The 13,920-nt window shown below is 36.5% G+C and overlaps 1 protein-coding gene across 1 annotated transcript in view; it reads left to right on the top strand.

Annotated features, from left to right (window-relative positions):
- The window catches only part of TBL1XR1 (TBL1X/Y related 1), a 172,934-nt gene that overhangs the window by 133,956 nt on the left and 25,058 nt on the right, over positions 1–13,920 (top strand). Inside the window, exons 3-4 of the mRNA XM_068970370.1 lie at positions 3,599–3,701; positions 12,606–12,751. Of these exons, the coding sequence (XP_068826471.1) occupies positions 3,644–3,701; positions 12,606–12,751 (204 nt within the window). The 5' untranslated portion in view covers positions 3,599–3,643. The remainder of the gene's footprint in view (positions 1–3,598; positions 3,702–12,605; positions 12,752–13,920) is intronic.

A 13,920-nucleotide genomic window follows, 5' to 3' on the forward strand; every position in this document is an offset into this window, starting at 1 on the left:
GAAGCTTTCAATCAGGAAACGTCTTAACGTTGTCTTGTTTGTTTTTAACGTCTAGTATTTCCTGTTCTTTTCAGGTGTCCTTTTGATGTTAGAATTTAAACAGACTAATTTCATACTGAACCTTATTCTAGAATTGAGTGTCTTTATAAGAGGATAAACTCAGGTCTTTAAATAAAGAGCCTGTGTAGTTTTATTGCCACTATGACTAAAACTTTTAATACAGAGTTTTATTAACTTCACTATTTTTTTTTAAGGCCACATTTGTTTGTATGTTTCTCTTAACTGAAAAACTGTCAGTTCTGCACGGCTTGGGACAGCTTTATTTCATGTGTCAGTTCCTAGCTCTTTGTTGTTCAGTCGCTCAGCCATGTCTGACTCTGCGACCCCATGGACTGCAGCACTCCAGGCTTCCCCACCCTTCACCAACTCCCGGAGCTTGCTCAAACCTGTCCGTTGAGTCAGTGATGCCATCCAACCATCTCATCCTCTCTCGTCCCCTTCTGCTGTACTCTTGCCCAGAAAATCCCATGGACGGAGTAGCAGTAGCCTGGTATAGGCTACTCCGTCCATGGGGTTGCAGAGTCGGACACGACTGAGCGACTTCACTTCACTTCACTTGTCTGCCCTAGGGGTATGTTTGGTATAAGTGAAAACAGTGATCTTTCTCTCTGAAAGTATGAGCTAGCTGAAGTAGAACTAAAGCTAGAGGAACCCTTTTAACATTTGAAAAGTTTACCCCTTTCTCTTAAAAAATTTACTTTTGGTTACAGAAACTAGTATAGTACTATGATCAGTATAATAAACCTATTCACAGCAATTTGAACAGACAAGAGCTCTCCTGCTCTTCATGCTTGGTATTTCTTGTTGACTTTACAAAAAGTATGCCACCAACATGTATTTATTATGAGAGTTTTTACAGACAATAATTTATATCATTTTGACTTGTGTTTTTCTTTGCCCCAAGATACATTAAATGATACAGAAGCACTACTGGTAACTGCTTTAATTTGAGACATTTTGGTGACCTTTGTGTATCAGAATCAGGCATTTTAAGAAATGTGTACATCTTAGGTACTTCAGTTCCATTATTCATTATTTGAATATTAGACTGAATGATATTTTAGAGGAAAAGAATACTCTTATTTTCTTCATTAGTTGTTTCACTAGGATTCCACCTGACTGAACTCATTTTGGGAGATCCTCTTCATCAATAGTGACTCAGTGTTTCCCTGACAGATATCCATGGTTGGCCAAGTTGTGACTTAATGCCTGCCATATAATGGGTGTTATATGTAATCATATAATGGGTGTGGTGGTTTTATTTTTTAAATCATTCAATCACCAGGCTTTCAGAATTGACTCTTGTGTTATACCTACTGTGTGTGCCAAGCACATTGTTACCATTCCTGTGGGTCAGGGTAGAGTTGACCAGGATCTCCTCCAGAGCTCAGATCCTCCTGTGTGCCACAGGGGCCTCTGGATGAGGTGTCCTGAGCCAGTCATCAGAGGAGTTCACCTGTATCATTCTGTTCAGTGTGGCGTGTATAGATTATCACATTCAATTGCACTATTTGAAATTAAATGGGAGGAGGTGCCGCCTTCTTCACACGAGGATGGTATTTACTTTTCTCCCATGGCTTCTCCTTTCAGTAAATGTCCTAAAAGACACCTTTGATTCTTCTCCTTTCCTGAGCTCTGTGTCAAGTCACCCACCCTGAGTCTGCTTCTTACTGAGTGTCTCTGGAATCCTGGTGTCCTAGGGACGCATCTCAGCTCCAGGGCCTCAGTCCGGTTTCAGGCTTCTTCTCTTAGGTGACTGCAGCACCTTCCTAACTTGGCCCCTCTCCTCAGCCCAGTTTCCTTCTAGTTTTCATAAATCGTACCACTTCCCTGCGTTTCCTGCTTTTTCTTCCCTGTTTTCTTGTGATTCCTTCAAGGCTCCTCTCAAGCCTCACTTCATTTTGTTTCTTTTTCTTCACGCAGACCTTCCAGTGACTGTTAACTGCTCACTGAATTGCTTCAGTTCTTTTCCTTCCTCCCCAGATATTCGTGTTCTCACTCTCCTGTCTGTCCTTGAGGTCTGAACACTGAAGACACTTCCTCTGAGACGTATTCCCAGACCACTGAATTTGGTCAGGGCTTCCGGTGTGTGTGTTCACTGGGGGAATTGTTATCGCCCCCTTGTTTGTCTTCCTTTGTTTCTGAGATAAGCTTGGTGAGTGTTCAGTCACCAGGCTTTCCAGATCTACAGCAGTAGCAGTTCCTGTCATATAGAAGCCTGCTCAGTCCTTGCTGATCTTGAGAGGTGTGAATATATTGTTGCCCTGCATTATAAGAGATCCGTGACGTGGCAGGACACTCAGCACAGGCCCGGGGATAGATGCCCCTTTATACAGAGTGGACTTCCCTGGTGGCTCAGACAGAGCGTCTGCCTGCAATGCCAGAGACCTGGGTGCAGTCCCTGGGTTGGGAAGATCCCCTGGAGAAGGAAATGGCACCCCACTCCAGTACTCTTGCCTGGAAAATTCCATGGACTGAGGGAGGAGCCTGGTAGGCTACAGTCCATGGGGTCGCAAAGAGTCGGACACAACTGAGTGACTTCACTTTCTTTCTTTTTTATACTGAATAGATGTCAGCGTAACCTTTTTTAAACAAGGAATGGAGAAGCTGGTCTGTGGGCCATGTCCAGCCCATTGACTTTTTATAAGAACCACAAACTAAGACAAGGTTTTAATTTGTTGAGTGCTGAAGAAGAAATCAAAAGAAAAATATTTTATGACACAAGAGTATCATATGCAGTTCAAATGTCAGTGTTGATAAGCTGTCTTATTGGAACCTGGCCACCATCAGTCATTCGTGCGCCGTCGCTGCTCTTGCACTGCAACTGCGGAGGAGTAGTTGTGACTATATGACTGGCAAAGCCTAACGCATTGACTGTTGGGCACCGAGCAGAAGAGTTTGCTTTAAATCCTTTCTGTGACATGAGAACAGCTATGTATAATCAGGATATATTTAAGCTATATGTCAGTTTCCTTCTTTCCCTCCTTCTGGGAATATCATTTGAGTTTTCAGAACTGTACTCCAACCTCTCTGCCTTATGCATACCTAGAGCCTTTTGAAACTTGAACATTGCAGATTAGATGTTGAGAAAATAGAGACTTCAAATCCTAGTAAATTTTGTAAACAAAACCAGCATGGATGGCTGGTCCCTGTTCCTGTAGTCTGAAGTCAGTCTTTTCCTATGTAAATAATTTTCTGATCCTTAAAATAAACTCTTTTTTACATTTAAGGAGAAAAGAGGAACAACTTTTTATGCTATTTAATATAATTATTAAAATATGATACTGGAGGCCCTTTTGTAAATTTTTAATCCTTTTTACCAATATGTTGCAGAAAAAGAGACCCAGCTGTGTTTTGGTTGTATAATCTACTACTAACTATTGGAAGTATCTTTATTTGTTAGGATTTATTATTAGGCAATATCAAATCTTCATTTTACATTATTTAATAAAATCAAATGGTTTTTACAACATTGTTTACATTTTGTTTAAAAATATTTTATTGAGAAAATACTTAATTAACTTTGTTTTATTTTTAGGGTTATATCCTGTGTTGTGACCTCATGGTTTAAGTGGGAATAAAGATGAGTATAAGCAGTGATGAGGTCAACTTCTTGGTATATAGATACTTGCAAGAGTCAGGTGAGTACATTCATAAAGTAAATAGGCCTCAAATTATTTTAATATCTTCAAAATAACCTTTTATGCATTTGAAATTTGTACCAGTCCAAACTGTTGAACTTTGTATGTTTCCTTAATGTCTGGACTGCCATTTTAAAGCTATGTGTTACTGCATGGTTTAACTCTCTGACTCTTTCAAATATGTTAGAATCATCTCAGGCAAATATTTGTAACAAGTGGTTTGGCTTTCACTGTTCAAAGATCATTTTTATAGTTCGTAATGAAGTGAGATTACTGCAAATGGTTGGTAGGAACATATAAATTCTCAGATATCATCAGTTTGATAATGTATATTCATAGTTCTCAGCTTAATGTTACTGGTCCTAGTTGCAATAAGCATTTCAAAAGCTAAATTTGCTTTTTCATAATGCTTTTGTCTCATCCCAGTTGATTAAGTGTATCTTTGACCTGAATCTTAATAATGTATTTCATCGGGAGCTGATTAGTAAATATAAATCATTGAAAGATATTTGTTTTAAATATTAAGTTTTTCAGTGATCTCCCAAGTTTTCTAGACAGATTAAGAGGTGTTATCCTAAAAAAGAAGGATTATTACAAGGGAAAATGTAGGCTGGATTAAGGGGAAAAAGTAAAAACTAGAAGAGGGGAAAAGAGGTTGGATGGAACATAAGATGGTGGAAAAGACTGACTGCAATGGAAAGTTAGATTGTTAACATGAGATTGAATCATTTGGTGATTGAAAATGTCTGCGTGTGAATTTTAGGAATTATAACTTAAAGTTATTGGGATGTTAGTTAAGATAAAGCTTGGTATAAAAAGATAATTTTGGTAGCCACTTTTCGGGGAGGGGTGAAAGGAATAGATAGGATATTGAGCCTTCAATTTTGATTTGAAACTCCAGTTATTCTTCTTCCAGGGCTTTGTTAGTTGTCCTTTCTTAGGCAGATAATTTAGACAAGGCCTTAGATTTTAGATCATCTTCTTATTGAGATACTCCCAGCTGCACTCCAGTTCTGAGCTTTTCTCTTGGGTGGGAATATTCTATTCCCAGGCAACATCACTACTCCTCTCTGGCTTGGAACAGCTGAGAAAATTATATCCAACAAGGGCCGGGAGGGAAAAAGAAGAAAATAAAGTAACCAAGAATGCAGGATAACTTGTTATGAAGCTTTGAAACTGATAGATCTTGTTTTATTTTGTTTTCAGTTAATAAACTGGCAGATCCAAAGAGAAAATCTGTAGAATATTTTGCATAAGATACAATGATTATTAATAAAGCGGAAAAGGTAGTGACCCATGGACTGTAGCACAGACACTCACATTTGGATATTGTTATATAGTACTTTAGACAATAGCAGAAAGAAGTTACTGGGGCAGAACAAACTCTGGTTTTTCTGCCTTTGAATTCAACCACCAGTTAAGTCAGAGCTTTGAGGCATTAGACACTAAAGTGAAAAATAGTGCGAAGGATCGGTGGATGAGAAATACAGATGATGTTTTATATCACTGCAGGAAAATATAGCAAGTAAAAGGGATGGTAAAATAATAATCTGGGTTAATTTATGAAAGTGTCCAGTGATTTTATCAAAAGTCTTAAAATTGCTTATGTTCTCAGAAAAAATGCTTCTAAATTTTATGTTTTAAGGTATTTTATGTTGCAGTAAACATAAAGCAAGAATGATATTTTTTTAAATACCTTGTATGGTAGACTAATATTTATCATATTAAATCCTATGTAATTGTTAACTATGTTCTTAGTTGTGCTTTGTGTATTCTTTACAGAACTATATATGGTGTACTGGTGATGAAGTATGATGTTAAGCCACATGTCTAAAATGTGAACACCGGTCCCTTTATAAAATTGGCAACTTCCTATTTACATTATGAATTTATAGGGGAAAATCAGACTACACTGATGACATTTTGACTTAACAGCAGTTTTTCTAGGAAGGCAGCTTGCAATAAATTTAAGAACCACCTATAACCAGCATTCTGATCCTTTGACCACCTGCATCACAATCACTTAGAGAGCTAGGAGTGGGCCCCAGAATTTGCATTTTACAGATGTTCCAAGTGGTTCTTAGGCGCAATTAATGATGGATCTGTACTAGTCGTGGGATAATTAGAACTTGACAGGAAGGTGTTGTATATTCACAGTATCTTGGGATCCATCTCCTGAGGGAATAAAATCACTTAACTTGTTTTAATCTTTAAATACTCCATATACTATGTGGTAAATTTATTACGACTATTATGAATACTAGAAAATGTTACCTGTAAAAGTCCCCCCCTACCCCCAGTTACATAACTTCTCAGAGCTCCCATTTTCTCATTTATAAAATTTGTTAGTAATACTTGCTGAAAAGGAACTACTGCATGGTATTCAGCCTCAAATGTTTTATAAACTTCTGTCTGAAATAAGCCATCCTTCCCTATTTGTTAAAACTAATTAAGAGAAAAATTTATTGTAGTATGGTTTTATTGTGCTGGAACCTTTTATCTTTCTCATTTATATCTCTGGAAAATTCACTCTGAGCATATTACTTTGATCATTATCATTTTGCACTGTTATGAACTAGACTCTTCATATTTAACAAATATTTCCTCGGGAATAAAATTTTTTTTTTTGTTTTTTTTTCTTTTGGGATTTGACATGTAGTGCTACAATTAATGGATTTGATTCATTGTGTTCCCTTTAATTAGCATTTACCCAAGGGCATTAATAACTTGATCACCCTAATAACTTATATTTATCAATGATAGGTAGAATAAATACTAATATTATAGTTGGTTGTATACAAGAGAAACTGATGCAGGGTTAATTTTAGAGGAGCTAAACTGGTTTGGATCTTTTAAATTTTCTCCCCCTCCCCTCACTCCTTCCCCCTTTGTGTCACGTGACTCTCCTGTAGTTGTTTATTTTTTTCTAAGGAAATTGTTCCAGGCAATTATTTGTGAACTTTGTGGCACCCATTTTTCTTGTTGCTTTGTGTAAGATGAAATTTTGCTTAAATTGTGAATTTGGTTTAGGGGAGAATTCTTGGTTCTAGATTTTTTGTCATTTATTACGTGTGTAGGAGCTCATGGATGAACCTGTGTTGAACACTGGGAAACAGTTGCATTTTATGATTGAAAACTAACTGGAAAATGCAGAAACAACATGTCCTTGTTACTGAAAAATTTTGTAGATCATGATTTTGAATACTGTTATTTTTAAAAATCCTCATGTTTTTAGAACTGAGATTCATCTTGCCACGTAGTCTCCATTTATGAGGTGATATATATAGGCTTAAAGCATTCACTTCATGAAAGATCTTCTTGTCTCTCCTGCACCTCACTTCACTTTTCTACTCTTTTCAAAAGGATATTGCTTCTCCCAGGAAATAGGCCTTGCACCACACCACTTCTTACATGATGCTTACTTAAAATGTTATGTTTGTTTATAAGGTCACACATCAAACATACACTTAATTTGGAAATCTAAACATGATCATAATGATCATAGTGGGCACAAAGTAGCCAGAATGTTTGTGTATAACTTTATGGTTCTGACCTGTAATACCCAACAGCCCATTCATTTGTCTTTTTCATTTATTGGTTTTTGTATTAACCTCTCCAATGGCCAGTAGAGTATCAACAGTTAAATGATAGTGTAGTTTCTCTTGACTCAGATTAAGGTAACTGGGCTAGATAAACATTGCTTCTTACATATCCTCCACTGGTATCGTTTATAAACAGATTTTAACAGCAGGCTGGAAGGAGTTTAGATTAAATGGCTATCAGTAATGTGCCTTTCACCATGAAGAAATGGAGAGGAGAGGTCAGCATCTGATATTTCCACCATGAGTCTTTTCTTTCAGTTTTTGTGAGTACATGGTCAGTTCAAAACTGCAAATAGGTACATAGTTTTGTTTTATAATAAAATAAGCAGTGGCATTAATTTGATACATACAGTTGTTGTACACATGACTAATGAACAATAAATAGCAAGCAGTTGTCATAAATTCTGATAATTATACTTTTATCCAAATCACTTTTTCTCCTCTTTTTGTAAACTGAATGACTATTTTTTTTTTTTTTTTTTGCTGATAGAGGAAATTCCTGTTACACATTCTGACTGACATACTTGTTAAAAAACAAAGGTCCTTTAATGGTTGCCAAACAGAGAACTTGTTCAATCTTAATAGTAATCTTTTTGTTTTTTTAGGAATAACCAGCATTGTAAGCATATAAGGAAATGTATAAATTGCTGATGGCTTCATAAACTTGTACAGTTCTTTTGAAAGGCAATTTGGCAGTCATGAACTTCCTTTGAAGTGCTGATGTCCCCTTCAACTTTTGAGGGACTCCATCCTAAAGAAAAAAACATATATATACATGGCAAAAGCCTATACACATAGATATTTGAAGTAAGAGTCTTTTTAAATAGTGAACATTGGAAAATCCAAATGTCCAGCCATGGGGTGAATAATTTACTAGCTGGTACATTTATTGGATGAATATTATAATAAAATTATTTCAGAAAATACAATTCATATAATATATTCAGATATATATATATATATATAAAGGGCAAGATTAGGGCACAAAACTGCATAGCCAGCGTATTGTGCTGGACAAAAGGAAATAAAATATGTTAACAGTTGTATTCGGGTTTTGGTATTGTAATTTTTTTTCTTCACTCCTTTCTTCCTTTCCTTTGTAAATTTTCTTAAATAAGTGTTAGGTCTATCCAACTTTTCAACATACAAGGTCCCATGTAGCATTTTTTTCTTTACTTCTTTTTACCTTTTCTAAAACCTTCACACATTTAAGTATGGAACTTTTTGTACTAAACAAAATTCTGGGTCTATAGGATAGAATTGGAAACAGATTTGGGGTCAAGAGAGTATGTGGTGATGGAAGCAGGGGTATGATTTTCTGGGCTTTTCTGACCTGAGGCTAAGAAAAGGACCTTGTGTAGATCAGATTTTACTTCCATATAGGGCACTGTGTTGTGTTAGTAGTTAAGCTTTGCCTCCCCCCTTCCCACTGCCCCCCCGGCCCTGTTCAGATACCCTATACCATAACCGTGTTCAGAGCCCCTTTTCATGTTCTTATACCCTCCATTTGCAAAGTAGAGTTGACAGGATCTGAAAGACTTGACTTCCCCTTTGAGGAAACCATCCCTGTCATCCCAAGAGAGGTCACTCCTGAAACAAGCCATATGTAGAAAATGGTTGTCTTGTGACCTCATTTCTTACATGGGAACAGTGCATGGCCTCAAAAGTAACTGCACATAGACGACCCCCCCCCCCCCCCCCCCCCCGCCAATACCCCTGCCGGTCCTGATCTCTGAATATCCTTGAATTACTGTATACTGAACTTTGTGGTTTTCAGCCTTACTCCACTCTGGATTTCCTTTTCTATCTCCCAGATTTTAATCACTCTAGTGAATGTGTAGAATACTTGATTGTAGAGTATTTATACAAAGTATTATTTATATCAGCTTTGCTTTTACTCCTGGAAAGAAGGGATGCTATATTAGGCAAGCAGGCTAGACTTAAGCATTTCACAGACTGTAAGTTGATGCCTTTTGCCTTTTACTATGTAGATCAAAAGCTGTCCCTGAAAAAGTATTGCCTGCATATATATTTACAGATAAATGCAAATATATTTTGGCATAACCCTGGTTCAAGTTTTAGTTTTCAAGGGAGATTTAAGCCATATGTTTTCTCTGGATTTATAGATTTCCTGATGTGCCAGGATAAATTATAGTAGAATTGCATTCTGATTTAACAAATGGTTATTGAACACTAGTAAAATTAGGTGACATCTAGTTTCCTAAAATTGAAAGATGACTAGACATTAACCCCATCTTCAGACATCCTAGTTGTATTAATCATACACATAAACACAAACTGTAGAATGCTACACACCCACAAATTAGAGGATTATTATAGAAGAGAAGTATCAACCCTGGAGCAGCAGAAGGAAGGACTTCACCTCCATTCACACAGGTGAAAAGTGCATGGGAACACATGAAGCCCAAAGGCATGAGATAGCTCAGTATGTTCTAGGTCTTGGTTGTATTTAATGTGCATTGAGAAGAAATGGGGAGATAAGCCTGGAAAGATGAGTAGGGTAAAGATTGCAAAAGTTCCTGTGTGTCACACTTAGAGAGTTTGACCTTGATTATGAAGGCCAAAAGGATTGTTGAAGGTACTCAAGTAAGGAGTGGTATGATCATTTTTTGTTTTACAAGTAGTCTTCTAGCTATAGTGTTGGAAGTGTACTTGACTGGGGAAGAGAGGAAAGGAACTTATGACAGCAGTGGTCCAGGTAAAGGATGATGGGGGACTACAATCCAGGTTTGGACACAAAAGGAAAGCTGATGGCAGAGACCGGAGATGGAGAATTGATAGGGTCTGGCAAATGGTGGAATGCCAGGGGCTGAGGGAAGTTAGGAGGACCTTCCGCTGTAGCATGGCAAGGTGAAACATTTCTAAGGAAGAAGTTGTTTTAGGAACGGGAAGAAGAGTAGTTTCAAACATAATTTTAAGCTGCTTTGTAATGCTGTAACTAGAAATTTAAAAAAAGTTATTGTTCAATTCAGCATGTGTTTAAGAAGAGCATTTTAAGTGTGGACCTCCTTTAGGGCAAATATATATTAACGATAAGTGCAGAAACACTATTAAAGATGACTTCAGGGTTGTTTTCTTGCTGTTTGAGAAGATTGTAAGTGCATATGTAATACCTTAGGATGGCACAGAGCACCTGGTCTCACAAAAAAAATTCAGAACATAGGCAACATTCCAGTTAAAAATTGACATTGTTCTACGTGCAGCTCAGGATATTCTTGGACATAATCTTGAACTTTGTCATCTAATTAAACAGAGTCTAAATGTAATTAATAATTATTTAAATTGTACTCAGAAATTGGAGTACAGAAGTCATAGACTTTCTACAGTTTAGAAGGCTTTGGAAAATCAAAGTATCCTGCTTATTAATAAAATGTCTTAATGTCTCATGTGCTACTGATGACACTTTCTAATACCTTGGAATGAAATAAGAATAATGATGCAGTCTTTTATTTTTTGTTGATATGCAGGAGCTCACTCTGCCTTAGCTTTATCCTCGACCCTATTCTAACTGCTCAGTAGGATGGGGGGAATGCAGTGGTTATGGCCATGGTCCCTGAATAAATCTTTATTTTCTTTGTGTTTTCTCATCTGCTGAGAAAGCTGAGAAGTTAATAAGATTATATATGTGTGCATGATACAGGCCCTCTGTAAGTGATATCGTCTGTCTTGAAGTCTTCTACTCCAAGCCACTTGGTTATTTAGCTTTTTTCCCCCCTTTCTGTTTATGATTTACTGCAGAATTTATTTCGGGAGGGATATGAAATTGAGAACAGAAGTCTCCAACCTCAGTGCTTCTGGATTTCACTGCCATGATCTCATAACATTTCTCCCCAATCCTTCCTAGTCTTTTTTTTCTCAGTTTCCTATCCTGGTGATCTGGGATCTGCTCATACTCAAGTAGTTCTGGGTTTCCTGATAGGGACGGAGCAAAACGGTGCTTTTTTCATTTGTGTTTTTTGTGCCTTCTTGTGAGCTCAGATTAAGTTGCAGATTATAAATACATTTTTAATAATGATCTTGTTTGTCTATGGGTGAAATCAAGAAGTCAAAATTCAAGCATCTTCTTACTTCTCACTATGGGTAGTTACAGAAATGGTTAGGTATCCCAAAGAGGTAAGGAAGGGACAGCCCTAAGGAAAATCAGCTTAGGTGTACTGTGACTCTCTGTTAACCATTTAAAATAGCCTCTAGCCCCATGCTGTTTGAGAGCGCACAGTATTTTATGATAGACTGTTCATAAGTGCCACAAGGAGTCTGAGAGTGCAAGCACAAAACAAAAAAGCATGGGCTAAGCACGAAACATGTAAGGATAGACGGGCTCGACAGCATGTTGCATGGATTAGATCAGTTTAACCACGACCCAAATCGTGTTCATTTACCTTATTTAACGTTCTGTACAGATGTATAATTTAATTGAATTGTTTAACATTAATGATAGTTAACACTAGTTAAGCTCTGACGGATATGTTGGTAAAGAGAATAACCACCCTCGGTCTGTCAATTTACTAGAATTTGACTTTTGGATTTGGACTTGACTTTCATAAAAAGCAAGAGTGACTTAAATTGATTTAAAATTAGACTTTTGTTATGTGAATATTTTGGTTTGAGTATTTCAAATTAAAATCAAAGAGTTGAAAAAAAAAATAAAATCAAAGAGTTGTTGATGGACATACAAATTGGATTTTCGCTTGTCAGCTGTTCTTTTTCTAAAGCTTCCATTTAGATGGATTATTACTAAGTAGCAAAAAATTAGTAACTTTTTCTTAGTACTTAATCATATATACAATCAAAGTTAAGCATGAAAATTATTTTTCATTATTAAATTACAGTTTTCATTCCTTATGTTTTAGTTTGCTTTTTATTTCCTAGTAGATTTTTAAAATAGCCTACAAAATATAGAATTTCAAGATGTATGATGATTTATATACAGAAATTTTAATATATTACAGAAATATTAAATGTCATTTAATTTATCTTGAGTGAAGCAGTTGAGTCACATGACTTAAGGCTTTTCCCCAACTCTAAAGTTTAATACTATTTGTTGAGGAAAATTATGTGCTACGGTTATATAATTAAAGTGAAGAGGAAAATACATGAAGGTTAGTGTGTTTGGATTTTGATATACTTCTTTTGTTTAAAAACATATTTGACCTTAGCTAACAGTCTGGGATTTCAGATGGGTGTAATGTGGATTTGAAAGATTACAGAAGTCTTTCCTTTGTGTTACATTGCATATTGCCATTTGGAGAATAAATTGTTACATCTTTTCTTTTGCTTTCAGGATTTTCTCATTCAGCGTTCACCTTCGGTATAGAAAGCCATATCAGTCAGTCTAACATAAATGGTGCCCTCGTCCCGCCTGCTGCATTGATTTCTATCATCCAGAAAGGTCTACAGTATGTAGAGGCAGAAGTTAGTATTAATGAGGTAAGGAAGATTTAGTTCAAGTACTAATTCTAACTCCTAAATGCTTCCTTAAATATCTCGTATCTTGCTTGCTCATTCATTATCTGACTTCAGCTTCACCAGGTAAACAAAACTGAAGGACATTATTCCTAATGTGGTGTCAGGGTGCACAGGCAAGGCTGATGGCTCTCAACTATAAGGACTACTATCTTATTGCTTTTTACATGGTTTAATAAGTAAACAGTAAGAACTCCGGGAGATGGTGATGGTGATGGACAGGGAGGCCTGGCGTGCTGTGATTCATGGGGTTGCAAAGAGTTGGACATGACTGAGCGACTGAACTGAACTGAAGAAATAATTTTCTTTGAAATAAGAAAATTGTGCTGTGGAATACTGAGACCATAATTGATTGTGAAATTAGAAGATCTTAGGTTATTTGGTTGTAAGTGATTTTGGAAGGCACCTGTCTACAGTTTGTATGATATAGGTAGTTTAACTCGTGTCAATCAATTACGGCCTGTGAGCCAGAGTCTGCCTATTGCTTGTTTCTGTAAAGTTTGCTGGGGGCATAGTCACACTCCTTAATTTTCATATTATCTAGCTTTTGTGCTACATGGCAGCATTGAGTGGTTGTGACAGAGACCTTAGGTCTGCAAAGCCCAAAATATACAGAAAGACTCTGCAAACCCTGGTATAGCTGAAAATTTTTATACATGGTCAGGATTTGTGATATATGGAGCTTTTCACCTTATTTTCATTTCAGAGATTAACATATTCCCCTTTCCTTTTGCAGGTATTTTAAAAACTAAAGCTCCATGGTTTCTACATCAGTATTCATTTACTATAATTATAATGTACTAAATTGATTATTTTTTTAATTTCCTCATGTCTATACTGAAAAATCTACTGATTCTAAATTAAATGTGTCCTCATTGTCTTTTAGCACTTTGCCTCCCAAAGTATACTTATTGGAGAGAATGATAAAACAATTTCTCCCAGTGGCCAGAGTTGAAGTCTCAGTTTTTCTGAAAAAATTATTTCTAGGTTTAATATAGTACTCCACAATATATCTATATTGGCTTTAATCTTTTTTTAAGTTTAAATACTTGCTCCAGCTCCTCAAATGCTCTATTATAATTGACAGTTCAGAGAAATGTTCAGTGTTTTGTAACTTGGAGCATCCCATCATA

Source organism: Capricornis sumatraensis, chromosome 1, assembly GCF_032405125.1.
Source record: "Capricornis sumatraensis isolate serow.1 chromosome 1, serow.2, whole genome shotgun sequence".
In the NCBI taxonomy this organism is placed as follows: Eukaryota; Metazoa; Chordata; class Mammalia; order Artiodactyla; family Bovidae; genus Capricornis; species Capricornis sumatraensis.